Here is a 13,191-nt window from a genome sequence, read left to right as displayed (position 1 = left end):
AACGAGAACTAAAGAAGATTCAAATTGAAAAGATAACTAAATGTCGAAGGTAATAATGTATAATATAATGTATAATATAATAGTATTGTTATAATATTAATAAATAATAATTATAATATAAAAAGATAAGTCTTGATTTACCTATTTGAGAAAGTTTAGTTTCTGTAATAATTTCCGCGGGCTGAGTATTGACGCGATAGCAGCAGCAACTATAGATAGGTAAATAAAATTCATAGTGGTACCTAATTCTTACAGTCGCGGTGCAATCAATCAAGTCAAGAAAGATTTATATTATTATTATTACTATAGGCAGATCCTATGTTCGCTCCAGTAAATAATAATATAAATAATATGTAAACCGGTTGTGAATAGTACATATATATTATATTTACAATCTGTATTAGATAATCATACATAACATCTATAGTCTATACATAGGTATAACAAATTCGTACGAAAGTCAAAACTGTACTTACATTGAATAGGTATTTTTTTATAATATACATATGTATGTATACAGGGTGTCCCAAAAAGTAGTGATGAACGGAAGCTGGGAGGTAGAGGACCAAGAGGGCTATCCGAATCACCCCCATGTGTGTTATGCGATTTTTCGTATTTTCGGAGTTATTACATTTTTTTCAATTTTTCATCTATCGCCGAGTACGATGCGATTTTTATTTATGGTGACGTGAATTATTGCGCTAGATGCTTGATTTTTTTTGTGTGCTAAGCTGAAAGATAGGCCAATTCAGTATGGTAACATTTACTATCGTTAGATCTTCGAATGGAATAAAAAAAAGAATTAAATGCCGAGAAAGATAAAATTACCCAGTATGTTCATAACTTCAAGAGCCCATAAAAAAATAAAATCACATAAAAAAGGTTTTCCATTTGGCTTTTAAAAACTTGCTCTATCGATCAGGTAGCTACTCTAAAAATTTCATTTTATTATTCAGAAGGCTTCAATCGAAAAATTGAAATCTAAATGTGGTAAGTGCAAAATTTTTATTAACATGATGATCATTAAAACCAATAAATAGGTGTTAAATTACCAGAATTTTTTTAAATAGCCCCGCTGTTGCTCAATGCAAGTGCGAAATCACCGTAAAAAGTTGTCTTTTTAATGTCTAAATGCTCTTTTATCATTTCTAATGGTTTCTTCTGATACTATGAATTTCCGGGTTATTTCGTCCAAATTGTGGCATTCTCTCAAGTAGCCGAGGTCTTTTTAGTATCCCCATTGAAACAAATCAATGGGGTTTAGGTCGAGGGACCGTGGAGGCCAGGCTTTAAAGCAGGCGTCACCGGCGCATGCGCAGGCTGCAACGACCAATCCATCTTTCAGGGTATTTTTGCCCTTTAGCCTGGCCTCCACGGTCTCCGGACATAAACCCTATTGATTTTTTTCTGTGGGGATACTACAAAGACGAGAGACTGCCACAATTTGGACGAAATAACCCGGAAATTCATAATAGCATGGTTTCTTACCATTAAAAATGATAAAAGAGCATTCAGACATTTAAAAGACAACTTTTTACGGTGATGTCGCACTTGCATTGAGCAACGGCGGGGCTATTTTAAAAAAATTCTGGTAATTAAACACCTATTTATTGGTTTTAATGATCATCATGTTAATAAAAATTTTGCACTTACCACATTTAGATTTCAATTTTTCGATTGAAGCCTTCTGAATAATAAAATGAAATTTTTAGGGTAGCTATCTGATCGATAGAGCAAGTTTTTAAAAGCCAAATGGAAAACCTTTTTTATGTGATTTTATTTTTTTATGAGCCCTTGAAGTTATGAACATACTGGGTAATTTTATCTTTCTTGGCATTTAATTCTTTTTTTTATTCTATTCGAAGATCTAACGATAGTAAATGTTACCATACTGAATTGGCCTATCTTTCAGCTTAGCACACAAAAAAAATCAAGCATCTAGCGCAATAATTCACGTCACCATAAATAAAAATCTCATCGTACTCGGCGATAGATGAAAAATTGAAAAAAACGTCATAACTCCGAAAGTACGAAAAATCGCATAACATAAATGGGGGTGATTCGGATAGCCCTCTAAGTCCTCTACCTCCCAGCTTCAGTATATCACTACTTTTTGGGACACCCTGTATATATAATATATTCATAATCTGTATTACATAGTAATATGTAGTACATATCTATACATAAATATAGTTTTTAGAATTTTTGTATGTCTGTCTGTATGTATGTCTGGGCTCTAATTTTGGTGCAGATATAGCTTGAGACCTGAGAAAGGTCATAGGATGAGTTTTATCCCGTAAATAAAAAAAACTGTCTGTGTTTGTCTGTTTGTTTGTACACGCTAATCTCCGGAACTACTGGACGGATTTGAATGAAAGTTATTTTGTTGTGTAGGTACTATTATATTATCCGGGAAATATAAAATAATAATTTATTTTGAAAACTGAAACACCTGATGCAGAACCGCAACAGACCACCTAAACTATAGATTCATTTGAGAAAGTTTATCCAGGCGAGTTTGGATATTATTATTTGTGTAAATTCTGTTAATTCGTTTCCGCGAGTTGAGTATTCATGCGACGATATTTATAGATACCTACATTCATAGTGGGTACCTACAATTTACAAAGACACTTTTTATACTTAGTTATGTAGGTACCTAATTCCTACGGTCGCCTTGCAAATGCAATCAATCAAATTGACCCTGTTTGAAAATAATTTACTAATTTCACAGAACAATTTTAAATTTGGAAAATGTGGACCCTCACTCTCAACCTGTGTCTACTGACTATTGCCACGCAGAAAAAAATACTCCAGAAAGGTACCTGCTAAAGTTACCAGCTCTCGATAAAATAATACGTAAATTTCGAAGAACTTTGTAATATTTTATAAAGGATAATTTTTATTTTTATTTTTAGAATAATTGCTGAGTCGAAAAATGTCGTACAATCTAATAGTCCATTGAATAAAAAGTTCTAGAGTGCGTGAGTTAGTAACGTAAGATGTTTCTTCGGAAACATGTCAAGAGTCCCTAGGTAATTGTCAAAATATTATATTAGGGCAGTTTGAGTTACTGAACTTGATCTTTTTATTTTTTTCTTCCAAAAAACTCATAAGTGCAACTTGTGACCGGTACAGATAGATTGCTCATAATTGGGTCTATCATTGATAAAAATACCAGATTCCACCATGGAGGCCTTTAGGAGGTATTGAATTTTATTAGGGTAGTTACGATACATGAACTTTTTAACTAACTACCCTAATAAAATTCAATTCCCCGTAAACGCCTCCATGGTGGAATCTGGTATTTTTATCAATGATAGACCTAATTATGAGCAATCTATCTGTACCGGTCACAAGTTGCACTTTTGAGCTTTTTGGAAGAAAAAAAATAAAAAGTTCATGTATCGTAACTACCCTGATAAAATTCAATTCCCCGTAAACGCCTCCGTGGTGGAATCTGGTATTTTTAGCAATGATAGACCTAATTATGAGCAATCTATCTGTACCGGTCACAAGTTGCACTTTTGAGTTTTTTGGAAGAAAAAAATAAAAAGATCAAGTTCAGTAACTCAAACTGCCCTAATATAATATTTTGACAATCGATTCCTCCTAAAGGCTTCCATGGAGGAATGTGTTTATTTTACCAATTATAGACCTAATTAAGAGCAATCTATCAGTACTGGTCACAAGTTGCACATTTGAGTTTTTTGGAAGAAAGAAATATTTTTTGATCGATTGATGTTGAAATTGTTTGAGCCAAAATCATGTTTTACTGCGTATAACTCAGAAACGGTAGGATATAGGAAAAAATGATTCAGGTACAACTTGTAGATAATTTTATGGCCTTTCAATTTTTCCTTGAAAGTTTTTCTCTAACATGTACCGTTTTTGAGATTTAAGCGAAAAATGAAAAAATGGACCCATTTCCGCCCTCCCCCCACTCCGGGGCTCCTCCCAGTGGCCCGGGGTTTTAGTATGTTTATTACCTAGGGACTCTTGACATGTTTCCGAAGAAACATCTTACGTTACTAACTCACGCACTCTAGACCCCCCTTGGAGGGACTCATTCAATGGACTATAACCAAATTAATCAAAATAAAGTTCTGGAGGAATGTGTGTCGTCGACTGCGTATGTTTATTTAAAAATAGTATCTATAGATACTATTTTTCGCTATTTCGACAGACTTTTTTTACGGATTCGTGCTCTATACTGTTTCCCTAATATTGTTTTTTTTTTATATATTACATACAGACAGTTTTTTTATTGTTTTATAATATGTATAGATTATCATTAATAATTATAAACAAATAATAATAAAAAGACATATTACATAATTTGTGATGATTTCAACTTCACTGTTTTATACAATTATTTTAGACAACATACCTACTAACTACCGAAAATACGCGTTGAACGAGCGAAGAATATTGTGTATAATTTAGCGTGCGATGAACTTTACGTACGTTGGATGAGCCGGGTGTATGAGGGTATTGTGAGGGCGCGCGGCATGGCGCGTAATGGGCGAGGCTTAATCGTAGAATTATCTGGCTTTATACGCCCTCTTAACGTAAACAATACATTACCTATTGTTTGCTTTATCGAAATTCTTCAAAGCTTTGCGGCGGTTAGCTTTATGACAACAACTTACTTGCATCATAAGTTTTTGATTGTTGTCCTGGAAACATCACTTTACTTACTGTGTGATAAAACTGGCTTAAAATGAGTCAAAAAAGAAAACTAACAACCCTCACCTACGCTGATAAATTAAAAGCTATAGAAGCAGTGAAAAATGGATAGACCCTTGAAACTTAAAACCTCTATAACTTAAAATATTTTGTGTTTCCCTTGGACTTTAACTTATCGAGGTTCTACTGTATCATTATGAAAATGATATTTTATTAAAACTATACAAGATAAAATTTAAGTGAAGTTTATTGTGCAGTTGCATGCAAAGTTTACATTTACAAGCGAAGTTGAATCGTTATTCTTTATTCTTTCCGTTTACAGAACTCCATAAATACGTGAACATAAAGTGCACATCATAACGAATGATAAAGTTTCGCGTCTTATCAGCTCAAGTGAATGCCGCGCTGAGTTTTTAAGTGGCGAACGATTGTTCCCTTCGTATTATAAAGGCTTTTGAATTTTGATGACGGAGGTTTTGGAAACTGAATGAGCTGTTAATTATAATAAAGTTCATTTTTCTTGAAATAGGTTGAGGTTTAAGATTTATTTATTGATCCACAAGAAATAGGTACAACGTAATGTACAGAGACTATCCTTACAACTATTGGTAAAATGTGAAGTAAGAGATGCCATACGATTCAATGAACATTTTTCGCAATTCACATACCATTCGCGTGCGCTGTAAATCGTCACCAAAAGCCCATACTCGTTCCAACAATAATAATTATTGATCCTACATTACAGTCACGTTGGCTTACAGATGTGCCCGCTGCCCGTGTCAGCCGTGTCCACGTAAACAAAGCTCACATGCCCTTACGAATTGTTAATTTATTCAAACCTATCCGTTATCCCCGGGAACAGATATGTGGTGAAATATTCAGTTTTATAGCGGACCTTATCTTGCGGATGTTGATAGGGTTTTTAGCTATATGCTAAAATATTTTTTTACTGTCGCGTAAAGTTGGGAATTATTTATGAGGTAAGCGTATCGATGTAGTATGTAGGTAACAGATGAATAATGTAATCTATATTAATGTATAACGTGAGATCATTTGGGAATGCTTTGCTATCATAACAATAATTATTGAGATAAGTTTATTGATTTTTTTTTTAACTTTAAGAAATGTTTAATGTACCTTATAAATATTACATTTTCAGGATTACCATTTCTTTAATTTATGGACACATTATTATAACTTAACCGGTGGCTAAGTATAATCATTTCTTTGGCTGACTCATTTACTTGACGTATCGTGTAATTGGCAATTATTTATGTGTTGGTAATTAACTGACAAGTTTAACAAAAGCTTTTAAACGTGACCTGGAAAATGTTAATGTTTTTTTTGTTTAATTGGCACCTGCAGAACATGACTTCAGTCAAATATTCTTAACAGTTCTTTCAATTGGTATTGTCAAAATTCAATATTATGTATGAAGGTAAAGTTCAATTAGTAGATAGTAGAGTAATAATTAAATTGTAAACTTTTCTCAGCATTTGACTTTTGCCTGAACTTACATAAAGCAACTTAAAAAGTTTTGTCAGAATATCGAGTTATTTTTATTTCAAAGGCATCTAATTCTAAATAATTAATGTAAAATATGCTTTACTATTTTTTCCTTTTATTTCCCCGAATATTTTTTTACATGTTCTTGCTATAACTTCTACTATAGATAATATCGCCATCCAGTGAAATTTTAATTTTTTTAAAACATACATAAATTATTAACAAAAATTGCTCTTAAATATAAGTACAATATGTACGTCCAAATATTCAATTCGAAATTCACGTCATCCGATCAGAATTTTATTCCGAGCCAGTTGTATATGGGCACAAAGCTACATGTTATTTGCGTTTCACTATTTATTTAATACTTTTATCCGGTTTTTATTTACAAAGGCTTGAAGGATACGCGCGGAATCCAGCAATATAATGGAAAATGCCTTTGTGAAACGTTTGATTTTTATCATTTTTTTATGCAGCGACCAGGGTGGTACGTAACCTAAAACCAACATAAATATGAAATCACTAGCTGTGCCTCGCGGTTTTACCCGCATTGTTCCGCTCCTGTTGGTCAGCGTGATGATATATAGCCTATAGCCTTCCTCGATAAATGGGCTATCTAACACCGAAAGAATTTTTCAAATCGGACCAGTAGTTCTTGAGATTAGCGCGTTCAAACAAACAAACAAACTCTTCAGCTGTATAATATTATTTAGTATAGACTAGAAACGGCAATGGTACTCGCGAGTCGCGATGGTATACTATCTCTGTGCAGTGTATATGTATTATGAATTTTTGAAAATTTCATCAGTGTGCCGCATGAATCTTTTATCCAAACACTATTTTCATGTACAACTCTTTGCAGCTTTGAAGTGGACATGTGTACTTTTGCATCATATTTGGTTATGTCCCTTCTGCTCGTGACCAAGCTCGTAATATACAGAATAATTAATCATCATACAAGAAATTACAATCCTTATTTTAAGTTCTATTGCAGATGAGGGAGTTGCAAGAAGTCGAGGATATGATTTTTCATTTCAAATTTTTAATTTATTTTTTACCTTCACTTCTTTCTCTTATTGAGTTGCTGTGAATGATCACATTAGTTTCGCATATAATTATTTAATTGTCATATTTTCTTTCGCATAACATAACAGTGCTACAAGTTGTCACGATACAAGGGATATACGTGACTGTTACGGAGTAATTGAATGCTGTGGTCTAATTAACACCTCAACTGGTTGCCTAGCCACATAATTATAACTTTGCTAATCCATGATTTGATGAATACGTATCTATGTAACTTTGCTAATATTAGATCGGAAGATTGTTATTACACTTCAATTTGGATAAGGAATTTCAATATTAACCTTATCTCAAATGAGATCTTAATCTAAATCTTGTTTCGACGCTTAGTTTGCTTACGAGGATGAATATAGAATTTCGAGCAGTCTCTTTATATGCTGAAGACGTTTCGAATTTCTGTAGCTAAATTTTCTTGGATGTAATGTTCTAAAATTGCGGAATAATGATTAGGTATTGGAATACTTGTTCAAATCCCTACTAATATTATAAATGCGAAAGTAACTCTGTCTGTCTGTTACGCTTTCCCGCTTAAACCTCTCAACCGATTTTGATGCACAGACAATCTTAAGACCTTGAGAAAGAACATAGGCCTTACTTATAACTTTAATCAGAACACCACGCGGGCGAAGCCGCGGGCGGAAGCTAGTATAGAATATTATTTCAAGTAAATTCCGTCTAGACTTGTCAGACTAGTGGGGTGGCGATTGTTGTTCTGTAGCTTAATATCTTATAATTACTGGTTATTACGGACTTCGTCGCTAAGTAATGGGTGTTGTTCAGTTGAAGCTAATCCGTACTAATGAAAGATGTTTCTTTAATGTGTTAAGTATCTTTTCTCACATTTATCATTATTATTGTAGTTGTTCAAGCGTCAGTAAATAGCTAAGACACTAATAATCGTTTATTTTAATTCTATTTCATAGGAATTTATGTCTTTGTGTATATTATTTGTATTTATGTGTGTGTCGTAACTGTAGCATCAATATAAAACTATACCTTTGAACGAAACATTTGGGTCTCCATTATTGTTGTTGAAATTAATTAGAATGCAGCATTCATTAATTTTTAAAGTTTTATATATCATCAACTCTAGGAAACTTACGTTAGCTTTTCGGTTATCGTTACCCAGATAAGCATCTATATCTCTTTACAGTGCTGATAGTTCCGTAGCTCCCTCACTAATATCAAGTGTCGTTCTTTTATTCATACCACCTACTTACATTTCATTATTTGTCCGCAGGTGACCCCCGTTCCGAGGTGTTCGGTTCGGTGACGGACGGCGTCTTCGAGGGGAAGATCATGCTGAGCGACGGCTCCTTCTACGTGGAGCATGCCAAGAGATACTTCCCCCAGAATAATACGCGGGGTCGCGTGCATTCTGTTATCTATAAGGAGGGTGACGTCATCGACCCGTACGCACACAGAAGACACGGTGAGTGACCTATCTATGGTTACCATGGATACGATACTTCTAAATAGATCGCCGTGATGCATGGAAATTGGATTCTTATGTAAAATGTCCGTGTTAACGACATTGTTTATCTTTTGTTTAAAATGAGTATTGAGTAAGGGACATGTAATATTTTACTTCAAATGCTTTAACGTTATTTAATTTAAATAAAGAATATTAATCGCCATGGAAAGTCAAAGGACAAACAAGTACCGTTATCAAGTTAGGAAGTTGCAATTCTCTTTGCCTCTGGCAATAGGGCAAAACCTGTTGTGGTGATAGGAATATGAATTTACCACGACGCATTTAATATATTATCGTGCAATCAAATGAACAGGAACATTTATCTTTATTTCTACTTTATGTGTGTTTTGTTAAATTTAGAATAACGTGATAATGAGTTATGCGTATGTGTAGTTCTGTTATCTCATGCGGTTGGACTGGGTGTATTTGCATATTTGGTTGTGGTTAATTAATCGATTTAATTGTGTATTTGGCAGTTTTTAAGTGCAAAATTTGAGGAAATTTACGTTCATATTCACAAAGCAATAACCTTGGTTAAACTTCATAATATTATGTTGAATAATAAATTAGCATAATTATACTGAAAAACGTAATTACATATTATCAAATCAATTATGCATAATCAATTATGTCTCTTGTGACTTTGCCACTAGTCACATAGATGCGTGAAGATAATTGTCTTGTTCGCATGTCATGTTTAATTATACGTGTCTCCTTTTTTGTGCACGCTACGTTTTGGCCAGGCGCTAGGCAGCGTTGTGCAACGGTGACTAAAGCCAACGTCATATCAATCTTCGCCCAAATTTGATTCCGAATCCGGTTGAACGCAACGCAGTAACAATTTAATGTTGTTAGGCTAGAGCGGGATTAGTTCGTGCAACGAGATTAACAGTGGTTAATTTGTATCTACGTGCGCTTCATGCGCATAATAAATGCTAAAGCGGAGGGGAGCTCGCAAGTTTTGCCACACCGTGTCGCACAGCAAATGGATTGCGACGCAAGGTCGTTTAACTAAGTTTAATCCCGTTCGTTGGGCGCTCGCCTCGGTACCACGTCGCCGACTGATTGCTACAGCTTGCATCGGAAAAGTTGCTAATTTATGTCTCGGTGTTTGCTCATTGTTCGCCGCCCGTCATAAATCCATTCGCTCGAACTTTTAATGCGCCGAGACGTGGACCAATTGTCGTGATCAATTATTTGTTAACCGATACAGCTATTAATATTACAATTGCTACCGTATGATGAGGGTCGTGAACGTTTCCAACGGTGTGTAGAAATTAAATTCCGCTGTCCGAATTCATTGTAGATAATTAAACGTCATCGCAGCGATGTTTTGCGTTTTGCATAATGAATTTTTGACTGACGTTATTGAATAATTGGAATTTAATGCAAAATCTTTGTTGTACACTTAGTTGTACATATCGAAATTGCATTCTATTTTCGCGTTGACGTTCACCAGACACCATTCCGAAGCAATGAGGTGGAATGCAAATGAGCTTCTATTAACATAGCTCGCGGTTCAACAGAAACTGTATTTTAAAATATATATAAAATTTGAAAAGGATGATGGGAAAAGTTTAGACGTACGTATAAAAACTAGGGAGTGGTTACTCTGAATACACGCGGTATTTTTGTACACTCCACATTTGAATGGAAGTTTTACTCAAAATAATTTTGTAAGGGATACGTCCAGTCGCAATTCGCATTGAAATGTTTTTTGAAAATCTAAAATAGGAAGTGCAGGATGTTAATACATTTATCATGACTTTTATTAAATGAATGTAATCAAGCGTATGAATAGTACCTAAATAGTCAGGTTATCCATTTATAGAGGACATTTTTCAATGCTCCAGTATACAAAATCGCGAGACAAAATATCATATAATATTTTTTTTACAAAAAGAATGAGACGGCAATACTCATTGTTTAAATTACATAATTAACGTTAGTTATTTATGTTATACGTAGGTTTTTCATAGAAATATGAATAAGATTTCCTTTAATTTTGCATTTTCCTAGAAATGCATTTAAATTTCTCCCTTTAAATGGCTGTAACAAAGTAATTGCTACCTCGTAAACGTCTCGATTAACAACATGAAACATAGCCCTTTGGAATTGACATTACCATAATATAACAAAACCTTTTGCGCATTAGCATACGACATTGATTCCTTCTGAAATATATACTGATACATATTATGAAAGGAAGGGTCGTGTTTAACACCATTTGTTTTCATTACACAGTATTGGACTACCGGGGACCCGGGATAGTCCCTTTTCACCCGTTCTTTATTCGTATACGATTTGAATATGAAAAGCCAATAACGACCAACAACGCGGCATTCAATACGTTTCATTCAATTTGAATAAAAATAATAAAATACTGATTTAAATCCAATAACGGAATGTGATGGAATAGTATTACTCCGCACTGAATAGACTTTGATAAATCATCATTTTATATTTGAATGGGCTATAGTCGAGTATTGATAATAGAAGCACTCGCATTGTTTGGAGTTTTGATTATAAACGAAGTATTTAATAATGTACAAAGTTGAACGTTATCTATGAAATAAATATAATGCCAATCAATAGGATACAAATGCCTGGCCCGTGCCCCACAAGCAGTCACGGGACAACACTGCAATAGAATACATTACCATATTTAATGCTACCACTCCTAGATAGGTTTCACGTATAATAAAGGCATTTGAATCCACAAATCCCCGACGCCCACACGGCGGAGTCCTTTTTAAATTCCTTACATATTCTAGGTGGATGTTCGAGGATTTTCGCAAGTGATTTACGTTGGCGCTTCAATCTCTGCTGGAAATGCAGGCTTCTGTACGACCATGATATATACTGATATCAATTTCTAAATCAACTTTGTTGAATGCTCCTAGTGCAACACTGTTACATTTATACCATCTCCATCGGTAACGAAAGAATAAGTTAAATGTTTTGCTGCTAAAATGTATAAACAATTTAGTATGATGTTTCTAGACATGGATCAAATTAAACATGCGTTATTTTAATTCAGAATGGCTGTGAGCATTTTTCGCATTTCAATTTTCAACGCGATTTAATATTGTTTTTGCTTCTCAGTCATTGAGAGTTTCATTCATACTATTTGTATGGTAAATTATGCCATATATTAGTTACTCAGTAGTCAGTGATTATTAAGTTAATATACAAGAATATGAATACTAGTTATTCTTCACACTATCTTGCGGAATAGTAACAAGTATAAATAATGATCTATTTCCTCTTAATAAGTCATTGAATGAAGCAATCAAGAGCAATCTTATTACGCTTACTCTTGAGGAATATATTAGGTCTTAATCATAATATTAATGAATATGTATGTTATAGTTATTTTCTATTATTATTCAATTAATTCACTATTACTTTTATTAACTGCCATTGGCCGTATTTTTCCATGCAGCTCCTACACGTTCCTTTACCACTTTAAGTTTCAAACGAAGAATATGTAAGGCTGTCGTCAAAGCCTGCAAAGTTCAAAGCTCGGATGAAAATACCCTTTAATCTATATCTTATAAATATAGGTTGTTAATAATAGCACGTTGCTTAGATGTTAAATAAGATCTTTATGTGTATTAAAAAAAAGTAAACAAACAATTTTTGATAAAAGTCTATAATTTAATAAATAAAAATACAAGTCAAATTATTAAAGCGGTACCATTCTTATTCCACTAAATAAGAAGCACGATGATTGAACAATATAGCCACGTAAAGTTATTCAACAAGAGCCTTTCATAAGCCAAAGGGATTCCTCAGAATTTCAGAAGGCTCTTTTCAAGTAAATTGTACACGTTTACATATTCATATAAGACGATTTTTAATATTATGTACTTCGCATAAAGAGCGGAACATGAAAAGTTGAATATAACTTTAGTTGTTGTGGAACGGTAAAATACTCGAGTTGGTACATGATTAAATTATTTTTTTAATCTTAATAAAATTTAAACGTACGCGTAAGTACGACGTTCAGTGATGTGAATAATTAATAAACTTTTATTTTGTTGGCGGTGATTTTTAATTACATTTACGTCAATAGCTTGCTCTAGGTTTTACTTTAGGAATGTTCACCTGTGTAATTTCTAAATGAGATCTTGAAGCGACTTATAGTCTTAAATATTATTAACAGAACAGTTATTTTCGAGTTTGACACTATCTAGTAGTATCGTAAGATCCCTACTTTGCCCCGTACGTAGACTGAAGTTAGTTTTTGACACGCCGAGACAATAATATCTCTTAACCAAGTTTCCTAACAAAGTGCACGCTTGGCTTACGACTGAGCTGTACTCTTTGCCGTACAAAATAGAGAAGGATTTTTATCCCCAATTGAGTTTGGAAAATTCGTACTCGCCAATTAAGTTTCAAAGCTAATTGAGCAGCTGTTGTTATCGTTAAGCGAC

The 13,191-nt window shown here is 33.8% G+C and overlaps 1 protein-coding gene across 3 annotated transcripts in view; it reads left to right on the top strand.

Moving 5' to 3' along the window:
- kuz (zinc-dependent metalloprotease kuz) overlaps window positions 1–13,191 on the top strand; it is a 73,938-nt gene that overhangs the window by 41,832 nt on the left and 18,915 nt on the right. For all 3 annotated transcript variants that reach the window (XM_090106221.1, XM_090106219.1, XM_090106220.1), the window contains one exon: window positions 8,519–8,710. In XM_090106221.1, the coding sequence (XP_089962347.1) occupies window positions 8,519–8,710 (192 nt within the window). The remainder of the gene's footprint in view (window positions 1–8,518; window positions 8,711–13,191) is intronic.

This window comes from Colias eurytheme, chromosome 10 (assembly GCF_061535395.1).
Source record: "Colias eurytheme isolate Ceu_HAF_F1 chromosome 10, ilColEury1 Martin Lab GWU primary, whole genome shotgun sequence".
Classification (NCBI taxonomy): domain Eukaryota; kingdom Metazoa; phylum Arthropoda; class Insecta; order Lepidoptera; family Pieridae; genus Colias; species Colias eurytheme.
The sequence above is the reverse complement of the archived record's forward strand: the minus strand, read 5'-3'. Positions and strand labels throughout refer to the sequence as shown.